Source organism: Oryzias melastigma, linkage group LG15 (genome assembly GCF_002922805.2).
Source record: "Oryzias melastigma strain HK-1 linkage group LG15, ASM292280v2, whole genome shotgun sequence".
NCBI classification, from domain to species: domain Eukaryota; kingdom Metazoa; phylum Chordata; class Actinopteri; order Beloniformes; family Adrianichthyidae; genus Oryzias; species Oryzias melastigma.
In genome coordinates, this window is record NC_050526.1 from 26,163,787 (window position 1) to 26,177,198 (window position 13,412).

Here is a 13,412-nt window from a genome sequence, read left to right on the forward strand (position 1 = left end):
ACGACAGCTGAACCAACAAAGTATATAAAATCACTGTGCGATAAACAGTGAAAAATTCTGTTTAAAATGACCTTTCATACAATAAAACTAAGCAAACTGTTGGGATAAGAGGTTTATGTCACTCGTTCTGAGACTCTGGAGGCTGAATGATGGAGTCTTTGATCTCAAAGGTATCGATCAGTTCCTGAAAGACAAAAAGTAGAAAATTGTATTCACAAATATTTATGTCCTGGACTGAAGGAACAGATTGTCTTTGCAATTCTTCTTTCTTACTGTGCTTTTGAGCAAACATTTCACCTCCAAAAATTATGCAAATTCTTAAAAAAAACATTGAGATTTCCACCTAATACTCGAGGAAAATTAATTTGGGGAATAGTGAAGAACCCTCATTGATCATGTTAAGAATGTAGCCACGATTGACAAAAAATCCTCCGTTGCCAAGGAATTTCAAAAATTTACTTTTGGTTATCCTTCTAAAATTTATAAAAACCTGTCCGTCATCCCCAGGTGACCTAAAATTAAAATGGTTGCTATGGAGATAAAGCCAATAGAAAAGCTACCATTCTAAAAAAAAGTATTCCTTGAAGGGTAACCAAACCCCAAATATTTTTTTTGGCTGTTGACCTCTATAAATGGCTTTAAAATTGCTGTCTGTTGGTCCTTCACATTTTTGACAAATTAAATAAACATCTTTAATTCTAAAAATAATGATCTAAAACCGTCTGTGTGCTGCCCCCTCCAGGTTGAATCGATGTATTACAGTTGAACTTTGTGATTCAACTGTGGGTGGAGTCAGTCTCCAACTACCCTTTAAACTTGATCATCCAACTCTGACCAGGAAGCCGATGAGAGCAGGTAAAAATGTGGTAACGAGGGGTGTCCAGAGTGCCGCTCGCAGCTTTAACTTCTCTTTTTCTTCAAAATCAGGAATATAGAGTGGAAGAAAAAAAATCAAACCTTCCATGTTTTCAAGCTGATGGAGATGATGCACTGTTTCCGGCTGGAGGAGCTTGCAGCCTCTATGTCTCCTTCTTCAACAGGTGCTGAGGCATAAAAAAGCAAACGTGATGTTTCTCTTTGGCGACGTTGGATGACACAAAGCCGTGAGGCCATCTTACCTATACAAGGCAGCTTGTCACCATCCAGATACATCCGCGCCAGGCCGTCCTGAAGCAGAGAGAACACAGTTGATCCTCTCTAGAAGCCGAACAAACTCATTTAAGAGAAAAAGTGATGATTTATGTTACCCTGATAAGAAAAGAGGTGTGGAAAATGTTCTCCACCGTCCTGGAAAACGAGTTGGGGTCAATGACAAACTCATAATAGGATATTGGAGATGTCGCTGCAATGCAAACAAGTTCGATTAAGTTTGATTATCGGCGGAAAAGCAGTTGAAGGTGTTTGGGGAATGACTTTAAACTCACGATCTTCTTCATAATACATCTTCAGATATCCCAGAATCCTTTCAACCTCTTTCTCTGTTGCTTCTTGATGGGATTCCTCCATTTTCTTCAGCTGAAGCACCGATCAAACCACAAAGATAAAAAAATAAAAATAAAGAACCACAGCCTGACACCATTTAGAAATAAAACTGGGTAAAAGTTTTTGATTTGGGAAAAATATCCAGACTTTCTATTAAATTGAAGGTTTCAACAAAAATGTGAAGTAAAATAAAAGTTTGAACAGTAATAGACGCCTAATTCATCTAAAGTCATTTATATGGAGGGACACCTCTTCAAATAATATTTTTAAAGTTGGTATTAAACACCTCATCTCTTCTCTTCTGGTTGTTCAAACTCTCAACTCTACTTCAACCCAATATAAACATTGTTCCCTAAATTTTAAAGTCAAAGTAGAAAAGACAGATCTGAAAACCAAGTGTTCAGCCACCTGAGTCGGCATGATCCGTTTGGCTTCTTTGCTGGGAGCTTTTCTTTGTCGTTCTGTCTTCTGCTTTGGAGCAGGAGGTTCTGCATGGAAAGACCCCATCCTGAGGAAAAGAAGCCGACAGAAATATGTGAGGCATTTATCTAAAAACGACTGCACATTTATGATCTGATACTCTTATTAATGTCTGGAAAGATGTTCTATCACAGCATCATTACTGCATACCAGTATGTCTACAATGAAAGTGTCAAACACGTGTTGTGATAAATTCAGTAGATTTAATACTGTTTTATAACACTACACAAGGCTTAGTATGAGCCAACTGAAAATTTTTTCTTGTTTTTCTTTGCTTATCAACAAATAAAAAAAACGATTTTTCTGATATTTTGGTTGCTTTGTAAAACACAAATCCTTTAGCAAAATAAAAGAAAATGGTGACCAAAAAAAAGTCGAGGTTTAAGCCAAATCACATGGAAAGTGAATCTTTGCATCCCTAATTTATTCGTCTGTATTTAAATCTGCAGTACAAACACCTGTAAAGTTCTGTCATAACTATAATACTATAAGAATAACTGACCTCTATGTGCACGTTTGGTAATTACCAGCATATGTTTATTCTGAATGATTTATTGTTGAAAAAAATCCAATAAATATAGAGCATATTGAGAATGTTGCAGTGTGTTTGTGAAATGTTGAGCAGAAACATGTTCTTCACTCACATGTAGTGGAAGGAAGGAGCCGTTCTGAAACAACACTCTGCTCTTCTGGACAGTCTGTGCCACGCGTCTCTGGGCAGGTAGCCATCAGCTCCACCTCCATTCTGTGGATCATCATCTCCATCCTCCAGTCGGTTGAGTCCCATAAAGGACAGCTACAGAAAAAGGAACCTATAAATGATGATTTATACATCCAGATTCTCTGGGGTTTCATTCAGAGCTACAGAAATCAATGACAATCAACCACTGGCAGCAGTATTTATTAGAGAAAGGGATTTTACTTCAGATAATAGTTTTTCTACTCATAAATATCTTTGACTCAGCAGTGTAAGCTTGACTTTGTAAGTGAAGAATGAGACGACATACTTTAATAAATGTGTGGATATTTACCACTAAATCTTGTGATCAATTTGGTAACGTTATATGACTGTCTGTTAGTTTTGGGAGGTTTCTTTAGTATTTCCCCAAAAGATGAAAAAGGGATTAAGGTGTTCTATTAAGGTGTTGTTATGTCTTTGTTTCCCATCTATTTGAGGTCTTTCAACTGGAATTGTAGTCAGCTAAACTAAGGATAATTAACTGAAGAACATTTTCTGGAATTGTTTTAAAATGATCCAAAAGACCAGTGATGTTTATGTTTTGTTTACTGGTGAAGTTAACCAGGAAGTTGACAGAAAAATCTCTGAGTGGTGCAAAAAGTGACACCAATACTTACAAGATGCTCAGCAAAGGCAGTGGGGTCAAAGGCGCTTCCCTCTGAAAACAGCTGGCTGGCTTTCTCTTTGCCCAAGTCTGTGGCCACGACAAGGAGCTGGGCATCAAGCGCAGCTTCTCTCGCTCTGCGAACTGTCCAAAGAAATATACATCAGAGTGATTAATCTGAGAGGTGAGTAAAAGATTGTGTTCTCTGTATATAAGTGCTTCGTAAAATTAAGGAGTGTAACGATTAATCGACTGAAATCCATGAATTTATTTATGTTCCAACAATCAAACCACGTTATTCTGTGTGAGGAAAGGTGTTAATCGAATCGACCTATATATATATATATATATATATATATATATATATATATAGCTAATAGTTTGTTTAAAAACATAAAATATATCAATTATATTGATATTGGAAAATGCCACTCGGTTAAAGACATGGTAGATTTATAACTATATAACATATATAGTTATATAACTATAACATAAAAACAACTTAGTTCCATCACAGAGGACACACTTGGAATTCTGCAAAGACATTTCACCATAAAGTGTGGTAGAATGTTCTAATAATGTTCTGTTTGTATTATTTTGATGTGGAAAAACAACAATGGGCTGAATTATGAAACTAAAATATTAGTGTTGTGTTTATTTACCTGTTTGTTTGTACACATATTTAATTTACACTTGATCATCCTGCAAGAAATACAAGGAATCTGGAAGACTTCATCTGCGCTGTTCAGTACCAGGTTTTTACCTCTGAGTTACACTGGTTGAGTTTTTGGTCGAAAATGTCTTGGATCAATTTTGGGTAGGTGAATTGGATCACTCAAAATGAACTAATATCAACTGTGAATCGTATTGTCAACTACAACTTATGATAGGAATCGATTCGTCGTTTAAATTAGTTGTTACAACCCTATTGAATCGGAATAAAGTTTTTGATTTTTTTTTTTGGCTGTAAAAAATTAAGATTTTTTTCCTCTTAGCTTATATGATGACATTTATTCGTTGAAGTTTAGGTCATTTTATTTTTTAAAAAATGGTTTAAAATCTTATTTTAGGTGCAAAAGGAGAGCGAGCGCCCGTAACATCCTGTTGTTGCCATGACACCCACCATCTTTGAACAGCTTGTTCGCCTCCTCCAAAACCTCCGTGAGTTTATCCGTGGCTGGACTCAGCATGTCCTCCCTGTTTTCTGTGGGACATACGTCAACATGAACGAGATGTTTGTAAATAAATGAATCAAATCCACAACAAGAACTGACGCTGCACGGTGTTGATGAGGTCCCGGTATTTGCTCCGGATTTCCCTCCTGCGACCCAGATCGTTGTCGTCGCTTTCCTCCGGCAGACCGGCCCGGCTGGCCTCAGGGCCGGCCTGCACCTCATCATTTTGCCGTTGTCCAGCTCTCCCCCGTCCGGTAGAGCCGTTCTGTCGGGGAGCTTCCTCGTTCCTTCTGCTCTTCTTCATCTCAACTCAACTGTCACCCGAAAAAATGAAAAACTGTCACAAAAACGCACATAAATCTAAAACTGTTTACGCTCACAAGCGGAAAACTCTTTACACTCCTCGATTATTCGTTTAGTTTCCGTAAGACTATACTCGAATGTTGTTAGGTTTCGTGCAAGATGTTACTAAAAACCATAAAAATGTTAAAACAAGACCAGCGTGGATCCAAAGCGAACTAACTTTTTTCGCGCGCACTTTTCAACAGAGAAGCTAATTTGAGAAACAGATACTATCGAGCGCTAAGCGTTCACTTGTCGCGTAAATAGGTCGGCATATTTCCAAAGTTAACGAAAAATTGAAGAAAGTTCTAAAAGTAGCTTAAAAACACACACCAACATGCCTAACCCACTGACCAAAGTTCCGGGTTTAGAGTTCCGGGGCAAACAGGAAGTTGAAACCTTCCGCCAACACGACCCGGAAAAGCAAAATGTTTAAAGATAAGAACTAAGCCCTCTCAAGAAATATAAATAAAAAAAACGACGAATTACTTTATTCAGCCAATTTGTAGATGTATCTAGGTTTTAAATGTGCAGCTTTAGTGAATATCCTCGTAAGACTCCCGTTAAACAAAACCGGAAGATGCAAACGACGCATTATCTTGTCCTCATGCATCTTGGAAATTTGCAGAAGTTGCAAATTTTTTTCCTACTCTAAAGACATTTGCATTTGCATGTTGTGCTTTTTGAGAAAATGATTTATGCTCATCTGCACCATGAACTTTGAAAAGGGATTTTATGCAACAGATTTAGACTTTAATGACAGAAACGTGACAAGATTCAGAAAGGAATTGAAAAAATAATTACTCAGAAATGCAATAAGCTAAATGTTCTTTTGCCTACCGGTATACATGTTTCAAGTCATTAGAAAAATGCAACTAGAACATGTTAAAAAATACTTTTTTTTTTTTTTTTTGGAGGGGTCTTTAAGGAAAGGAAAATTCTAAGTTAAACAAAATGTTTTGTTCTTAAAATCATTTGAAAAACAGGAATTTACCAACATGAACCCTTTTAAAAGATACTGAGACAAATGTTTTTAATGGAACTAACCAAGTATTTTCTCAAAAGAAGTTAAAGTGATCACGCAGAGTTGCATGTTATGTTTTCGAATTTTACAATTTGACAGATAAATGAATAAAATGCTGCTAAAATGTTTAATCTACTGCCAGTGGTTTATCATCAGAAAACTGTATTTTTATCTTCTGCTGCAAAACAATATAATTGCATTTACATGCAAAGAGAAGTCTTCACAATGTTGTCATGTTTATATTCAGAAGTAAGAGAAGAAAAGGATGAAAGTGCACCAGAGTCATAATAGAAGATGCCATGTTAGACTTATTTTTATTTCAAGTAAATCTGCTGCAGCAGGAGGATCTTATTTGACACGGGATGTGTTTGATTTTGAAAGGAACTTATATTTTCTGCTGTCAAAATAAAATACGTTTAAATTGTTATGACTAGAAAACTAAAAGTCCTTTAGATTTAAAGGTCACATTTAAATGAATTTCTTGATGGGCACAAAAACATAAAGTGTGGTTTTTAAACGGTAACGTGGGACTTTGTGGCTCTAATTTAATATTGATCACTAGAAACTGGACCAAACTGACAGATGGTCATTCAGTCCGTCTGACAGGTGAGATTTAATCAATAGTGGGCCACGTGATGCACAGATAATCCCTCCGTGACCTGCATGCACTGCACAGATTGTGTTTTAAGGAACAGCCGAGACTCTTCTCCATGGCTGGGCTTGGGTTCGGTTCTGCAGCTCTCTCTTTGGATAACTTTGGGTCGAATGGGGCAGAGAGAAATGGTCACGTTCTGTCGAGCTCGCGCATCTCCTGCGCTGGGTTCAAACCGGTTCAGCTTCTAATTAAATCTCTGAACGAGTTGAGCGCGGGCCAGAGGCGATCCGTGGTGCCTTTCGAAACGATGACGGTTCTGCACGAGTCCTATGGAAAAGAAAGGCGTAAACTTCTGCAGAAGAGGCGTGAGGACAATACAGGTGAAGCGCAGCGCAGTGAGGGCGCAGCCTGTGGGTCAGAGGTCATTCCTGCTTCAGGACGGAAATATTCTTCCTCAGATGAGCTCAAGACAACAGGACCTGTTCCATATGCAGAGCTGTGCTTCAAAAGCAAGACTTCCACCTCCTCCATCGCTGAGAGGAGAGACCCAGAGAGGAGCACAGTCAGCAGCTTCAGCCTGGGAGATCTCAGACACTCCTCATCCACTGGGATGAGAATTCAGAGGCTCACCTCTGAAATCCAGAGAAAGATGTGTGTCACCGTGTCAGAAAGAGACCAAAAGATTGCTGCCCTGATGCTGGTGAAGCATGAGGAGAAGCAGGAGCGCCTGAGACTCTCCCAACAGGAGGAGCAGAAGCGAGAGGAGGCCCGAAAACAGGCAGAGATGCTGCAGGAGCAAGCAGAAAGACAGCGGAGAAAGAAGCTGAAGCAAAGACTCAAGTGTTGGCACAAGGAGCTGGAGGCCCGCAGGAGGCGGAGGGAGCGACAGGAGCAGAACAAGGCGGGACAGCTGGCACGGGAGGTGCTGCTGCAAGAGGACCGCTGGAGGAGGCTGAAAGAGGAGGTGGATGCAAAACGCAGAGAGAAGATAGAGGCTGCACAGAAGGAGGCAGAGGTGCGCAAAAGTTACCAGGAGCAGCAACTGAGAAAGAAGGAGGAGAGGGAGGAGAAGGAGCGAGAGAAGGAAATACAGGTTGCAGTGAAGAAGGAAGGGAGGGCATGGAGAAGCAGAGTGCAGCAGGAGCAGAGGGAGCGGAGGAGGCTGCAGGAGGAGAATCGCAGGGAGCAGCTCCGACACATCCTGCTGAAAAAGCAGGTGGAGCAGAGGATGGAGGAAGAGGAGGCACAAATGAGGAGCACACTTGAGAGGAAGTTCCAAAACTTCTCTGAGAAGCGGGCTCACGTTGTGGAGGCTCAGATGAAGGAGCTACAGGAGCGCAGCGTCCGGGAGGAGGAGCAGATCCAGAGAGCGCAGCTGAAGGCGGAGCTGCAGAGCATCCAGCACCTCACGCACAAGCAGATCCTGGCGCAGCTGAGCCAGAGGCGCATGGAGAACGCCGCTCTGCACGCCTCCTCCCTGCAGAGGAGCAGAGCTCAGCAGGTACGCCAACACAACAAACTCAGACAGGGCCGACACCGGAGACTCCGGGACCAGATCCAGCAGGAGGAGCAGGCCGCCATGAAGGCCAGGGAGAACCTCGTCTCCACGAAGGAGTGGAGGAGGGAGAGGTTGCAGAGGCAGAGAGAGCAGATCCAGGAGGAGGCGCAGAGGCTGGCTCGGGCCTCCTTTCACATGAGGGAGCGGGTGCGGCAACAGAGGGACACTCGAACCTTTGACCGGATGGCCTTGGAGGCTCAGCTTGCTGCAGCTATAAACCGAGTAAAACTATGAAGGGAAAGATTTCTGCTCCTTTTGATGCTTTCCCCCAACGTTCCTTCAGCTTTGATCAAACTGGATCAGCAGAGTTTGGATCTCATGATCTGAACAACAAAATAGTCCAACAATTGTTGCATTTGAACATAAGCTGAGCTCAAGCCTTTAAAGTGTGTCTTCTTCATGACTCTGCAGATCTTATGAGTTCACCAGGAAACTATAAAAGAGTGCTTTGTCCTGCTTAATGTTCAAAAAGAAAAAAAAACTTTTTTTTTTCTTTTCGGTTTAAGATTACAATGTAGTAAACAAATCATGGTTAAAAAAAAAAACATTTTGCTGATTCCAGATTTTAAAAAATTAAGTTTTTGGTGGTTTTAACATGTTCTTGTGGCTTTTTTCTGACCTAAAAGGACATTTATTTTGAATAAAAGAGCCTAAAATTTAATTTCCGAGCATTTCTTTATTCAAATTGTTCTGAATCAGGAGCAGATGAAAAAATGTAATTTGAAAAAGATGGTAATTGTGACAGAAAATACGCTGAGTGGGCCAAATACTTCCTACTCCACCCCATTCTGATGCATCTATTAGATCTATAGATCCAGGATTGTTCCACGCCAACAGACACGCCCATAACTCAGAGGTTAGTTTCTAATGCCGCTCTGCAGGAACTAGCCTAAATTTCCTCCCTACTCCCTTATAAAACTATAAAGTGCAGGACTATCTCATACCCTGGATTTGAAAAGTAATTCCGACACCATGTTAACTACTTTGTCCTTATTTTTTTTTCCAAACTGCAAATATGATGTCAACGATTTCCTAAAGTAAAAACTTAATATATATGAACTATTAATAAAATGACTATTAATAAATCCCCTGTGCTCTGATGAGGAAAACTTTGATGATTTATGAAGAAAAAAGTTAAAATATATTTTTTTACAAGAATTATTCAAACCCATTGCATTGTGGTCTATATTCCCCAAATTGTTGAGCATCAGCACGTTGATTTATCCGATACATTAGATTTTGGAATTGTAGATTTGAACAGCCTTAAAAAACAACGAGCACACTATATATAGTGCCCTAAGTAGTTTAGGAATTTGGACACAATATTTCTTAAAAAATTACACAGGTTTCTGAATTTGGCTATAAATGACAAAATCATAGTTAAAAGACCACTGAGAATTCTTTGATCATAGATTTAAAAATGATCACAGTGGAAATAGGCAGTTTTCGCAGAATTTGCTAGACTCTAATGCAGGGGTCAGCAAACTGAAAAAAGTATTTTGATTACCTGTAGTGTTTTATTTTCCTTGTAGTTCAGGTGGCGCACTACAAATATGTTGACCTTTGTTCAGGTGCAGAAAGTCATTCTTCAGTCATGTAGTCTATAAAGATTTGTTGTTTTCCCAATATTTATGAGGATTTCTAAGTCAGACAGTCATTTTTCTGACTATTCCAACACCGCATGAATGCAGCATTTCCCATGTGTTGAGTTTTTCCCTGAAGGACATCAACCCATTGGTAAAATTAGTACTAAAATGAGAACAAAAAACACAGTTTTGAAAGGAAAAAGGTGATTTTCATTCAAAAGTACAGCATGTTTTCCCCAGATCTCGTGTTATTTCTTTCTTTTGCAAGGTGAATGACCAAAACACGCCACAAATCTGCTGCAGGTCCGGCCTTTCTGTCAAATTTAAGAACCCTTTGTGGTCCACGAGTAAGAAAGTTTCGCCCATCCCTGCTCTAATGTGTGTAGTTAATAGTTTAAAAAAGTAACAATGGGGATTTTCTGAGACACTAAAAGTCGTTTCTCTCCAACATCACAATACAGAGACTCTCATAAGACCTAAATATTGTATCACACATTTATTCTGAAAATAAAAACAGATTAAAACTTGTGACCTTAATCTTTAAGAGTCTATACAAAAGTGTCAAATGATCTGCCCATTTTTTTGGAAATCATCACAAAAGCTGGAAAGATTTTCAGATACAGGAACAAAAAGTGAACTAAAAAAAAAGTTTCCCTGAAGTCAGAGCAAAAACATGTTTCTTCTAGAGTTTACAGTTACATTTTTGGCACATGTTCAGTATCATTCTGTCCCGCAGCCGTCCTGGACTGAAAGCAGCAGATTGTTCTTGCAATTCTTCGTTCTTACTGTGTCTTTGAGCAAACAGCAGCATATTAAGTTTACAACAACAACAACTGAAGTTTCGTTAACCTTTGACCTTGAGAAGAGGCTGCCATCTTGAAAAAAACCTCCTCTAGAGTGGCAAACTCGCAAAAGTGGCGTTTCCGTTGTTTACACATTATATATTTACCAGAACATTGTGAAAATTTTAATAATTGAATTGCTGGCTCACGCTGAACAAAACAATATAACATACAATATTAACATGTGGGCGTGGTTAACAAATAACATCCGTTGCCAAGGAAATTCAAAAGTTTACTTTTGCCGATTCCTCTTAAAAATACATAGAGATATTTGTCACAACTAGGCGATCAAAAAATAAAATGGTTGCTATGGCGATAAACCACCAGAAAAGCCGCCATTTTTGAAAAATAGTGTTTTTTTACATGAATTTGTAAGGTGCAACACTGACCAGGGCGGCAGAGGCAAAGGGGAGAGTGAAGGGCCGCTCAGCTACAAGTAAAAGCAGGTAATGGGGGAACACCCTCGCTTTCTGCTTTAATTGTCCTAAAGTTTAGCATCCTGAAGATTCATTCTAGTCATCATGGAGCCCAAGAGCCAGCAGCACTGGCAGTCCCACCCCCAGGATGAGAGTGACGCTCTCCATGAGTCCCAGGTGTCGCTGGTGGTGGCTCTCAGCTCCGGAGGGCTGCTCTGTCCGGCTGATCTCTGGGAGAACGTGCACGGTGGCGACATAGAGGAATGTCCCGGCTGAGAAGAGCATTCCTATGCCCGTGGCGCTGAGCTGCTTCTGCGCCGAGTTTCCAGACTGCAGACACAAAACAAACACAGTCAAAGCAAGTGGAAACAGGAAGTGGAGCTGATTAGTCACCGCCCCTTTTGATTTTTTTTTCTTACTGCTTGTAAGATGAAATATGTACTGATAGCGACAAGTGGAGCTGCAGCGGAGAAGGCCAGCAGATGTCCCTGAATGAACTTCTTGTCAAGGCCTGCGTGCATCAGAAAGGAGACCAGACCGAAAGCTGCAGGAGCCTGCAGGAGACCAGAAGACGGTTCAAACACCTACTCCAGATCTGCTGGTACTTCAGCTGAGAAGAGCTTTTACCTTGTGAAGAATCACGGCGAAAAACACTATAACCTGCACTGTAACTTGGCCTGTGGCCACAGCAGCCCCCAGAGCAAACCCATCGGCTAGATGCAAACAGAAATCTCATGAGTCATCCTGTTGTGTTGGTGCAAGCTGTACTGAATGAACCATTTCCATGTGAAAGGCTCAGAGGACCTGCTGCATGGATGACCAGGCCTAGAGTGGCTGTGATGTGGGAGCCATGCCGCCCCGGCCTCGTTTGATCTGAAAGAAGACGTCATCTGAACGTTATTCATCAGGAACACCTTTGAAGGACGGGATGAGTTCAACGTACCCCGCGTAGAGAAGTAACCTCCGATTTGATCCACAACAAACATGAAGGTGAACCCAAGCGTTAAAGCTACCCCGATGTAGAAGCGAGGCGCCGGGCTTTCTTCTGTGGCGGCGCCGTCTGATTTACTGGCATTGAGAGCAGATGGCAGATCAGAGGAAGATGCTGGAGAGGGAAGATGGAGAAGCGTTTGATCTAAATCCAGCACCTTTACCTTCTATTCAATATGTATTTTTTAACTACTTAAGGATTAAGACTTGGTTTTTAACATACATTTTTTAAATATTTATTTTTTGCTTATTAAATAAAGTATATTCAGTGTATTTTCGGTTCAGAAGTTTAGAAATAATAAAAACAAACATTTACATTTCCATAGTTTCTTTTATTATGATAATATAAAGCACTTCACCCGTTGTCAAGGCAACCCAGCAGAAACAGGATTCTCTCGTTCTTTACCTTTCCATGAGTCCTCCAGCAGAGCCACACCTTCAGGGATGGTGATGGCCAGAGCCGTCCCGCACAGCAGACCGGCCCCCAGTATGGAGACAAACTGCAGACTTTTCTGTCAGGGTTCACGTGCGAAAAGAAAGCCGCATTGATGAGGAGTTACCAGCCTGATCCACGCGTGACACCGCTGGAGGCGCGTGAAGCTCAGCCGCGCGCCTTTACAGGGGGAAAGTTTGTTGTTGTTGTTGACGGACCGGCACTCACCTCAGAGAGCCTGAACAGAAGCGGGAAGAATCCGAGCAGGAAGGAGCCCACGAACATGGCCACGGAGATGAGGGTGATGGTCAGACCGCCGTCCATGGCGCAGACTTCCTCCTGGTTCAGCTCCGCTTCAGGACGGGACTCATTTTTGATATGAGGGCGCGCGTGCGCGTCGCCGCCGTCCTCCCTCCCCGGGTCTATGTTGAACTCCCTCTGTATACAGTCTATGGTCTTTCCACGTCGCAGCTCCGCCGCTCTCTAGTGCGCAGCTGCGGGACCTCCCGCTACAGCACCACCCAGCGGCGGCAAGAGGGAACTGCAGTCTCCGCCTTTGGGTTTCACAGCCAAAAATAAAAATAAAATAAAACAAAATAAAACACCATCTGTTTATTATTATTATTTTTTTTTTTTGCAAAGAAATGTTCAACTTTATTTTCATGAAACGCCTTTATTTTTAAAAAGCCTGACTTTTTCCTTGTAAAATTACAACTTTTTAAAAAGTCAAATGCAGGATTCTGGCAAAATGTGGACTTTTTAAAAAATAATTCCACTACTTTATTAACTTATCCTTGTGAATATATGACTTTATTATAATATATTTATCAGTGTATTTATTTTATTTTATGGTAGAGATGGAGGAAAACAGCTCTGTATTACAGCCTGTAGTTTTACTACAGATTCTGAACTTTAAACGCAACAATGACGCAACAAAGATCAGAGTCCACTTTCTCTAAATACTGAAGAAGTCAGGGAAACTGTATGAATTAAAACACTAGTAAATATTTAGTTTAACAAACTTAAAATTTTAAGAGATAAAAACTAAAGAAATCATTATTATTTGTAAAGAATGAAAACTACTAAAACACCAATAAATATTTGTTTAATAACTCAAAGGCAAGGCAAAGTAGATCTTTGTATAGC

At 40.5% G+C, this 13,412-nt stretch overlaps 3 protein-coding genes and 1 long non-coding RNA gene across 6 annotated transcripts; 2 read left to right on the forward strand and 2 right to left on the reverse strand.

Moving 5' to 3' along the window:
• Positions 1 to 97: 97 nt before the first annotated feature.
• Positions 98 to 5,324, reverse strand: nsmce4a (NSE4 homolog A, SMC5-SMC6 complex component). Of its 3 annotated transcripts, none has more exons than XM_024298100.2 (11): positions 5,177 to 5,324; positions 4,580 to 4,794; positions 4,429 to 4,509; positions 3,319 to 3,449; positions 2,607 to 2,758; positions 1,891 to 1,990; positions 1,425 to 1,515; positions 1,248 to 1,342; positions 1,119 to 1,167; positions 958 to 1,043; positions 98 to 184 (listed from the first exon to the last, which is right to left on the reverse strand). In XM_024298100.2, exons 2-11 carry the CDS (start codon positions 4,782 to 4,784, stop codon positions 119 to 121), a joined length of 1,056 nt encoding a protein of 351 aa, XP_024153868.1. In that variant the 5' UTR covers positions 4,785 to 4,794; positions 5,177 to 5,324; the 3' UTR covers positions 98 to 118. The 3 variants fall into 3 exon arrangements, with proteins under 3 accessions (XP_024153868.1, XP_024153867.1, XP_024153866.1); XM_024298099.2 differs by having other exon boundaries at positions 5,156 to 5,304; XM_024298098.2 differs by lacking the exon at positions 5,177 to 5,324 and having other exon boundaries at positions 4,580 to 5,149.
• A 1,389-nt stretch (positions 5,325 to 6,713) lies between these two features.
• On the forward strand, positions 6,714 to 8,640 carry LOC112162004 (coiled-coil domain-containing protein 177). Its single transcript, XM_024297608.2, has one exon. It carries the CDS (start codon positions 6,749 to 6,751, stop codon positions 8,231 to 8,233), a length of 1,485 nt encoding a protein of 494 aa, XP_024153376.1. The 5' UTR covers positions 6,714 to 6,748; the 3' UTR covers positions 8,234 to 8,640.
• Positions 8,641 to 10,066: 1,426 nt separating this feature from the next.
• On the reverse strand, positions 10,067 to 12,630 carry LOC112162005 (zinc transporter ZIP9). Its single transcript, XM_024297609.2, has 7 exons — positions 12,495 to 12,630; positions 12,240 to 12,345; positions 11,787 to 11,948; positions 11,648 to 11,716; positions 11,471 to 11,556; positions 11,263 to 11,397; positions 10,067 to 11,173 (listed from the first exon to the last, which is right to left on the reverse strand). Exons 1-7 carry the CDS (start codon positions 12,588 to 12,590, stop codon positions 10,940 to 10,942), a joined length of 888 nt encoding a protein of 295 aa, XP_024153377.1. The 5' UTR covers positions 12,591 to 12,630; the 3' UTR covers positions 10,067 to 10,939.
• Positions 11,302 to 12,871, forward strand: LOC118599679. The gene is made up of 2 exons (XR_004949126.1): positions 11,302 to 11,444; positions 11,637 to 12,871. It is a non-coding gene; the product is annotated as an uncharacterized LOC118599679 (long non-coding RNA).
• The last annotated feature ends 541 nt before the right edge of the window (positions 12,872 to 13,412 follow it).

Bases quoted from the DNA above. Each gene is read 5' to 3' on its own strand.
- LOC112162005 (XM_024297609.2), bottom strand. From the start codon at position 12,590: ATGGACGGCGGTCTGACCATCACCCTCATCTCCGTGGCCATGTTCGTG. The intron at 11,949-12,239 runs GTAAAGAACGAG...TTCCCTCTCCAG, and splicing joins GCTGGAGGACTCATGGAAAG to CATCTTCCTCTGATCTGCCA. The intron at 11,717-11,786 runs GTACGTTGAACT...GTCTTCTTTCAG, and splicing joins AGGTTACTTCTCTACGCGGG to ATCAAACGAGGCCGGGGCGG.
- nsmce4a (XM_024298100.2), bottom strand. From the start codon at position 4,784: ATGAAGAAGAGCAGAAGGAACGAGGAAGCTCCCCGACAGAACGGCTCT. The intron at 3,450-4,428 runs GTGGGTGTCATG...TTCTTTGGACAG, and splicing joins GAACAAGCTGTTCAAAGATG to TTCGCAGAGCGAGAGAAGCT. The intron at 1,343-1,424 runs GTGAGTTTAAAG...TTTGCATTGCAG, and splicing joins GATGTATTATGAAGAAGATC to CGACATCTCCAATATCCTAT.
- LOC112162004 (XM_024297608.2), top strand. From the start codon at position 6,749: ATGACGGTTCTGCACGAGTCCTATGGAAAAGAAAGGCGTAAACTTCTG.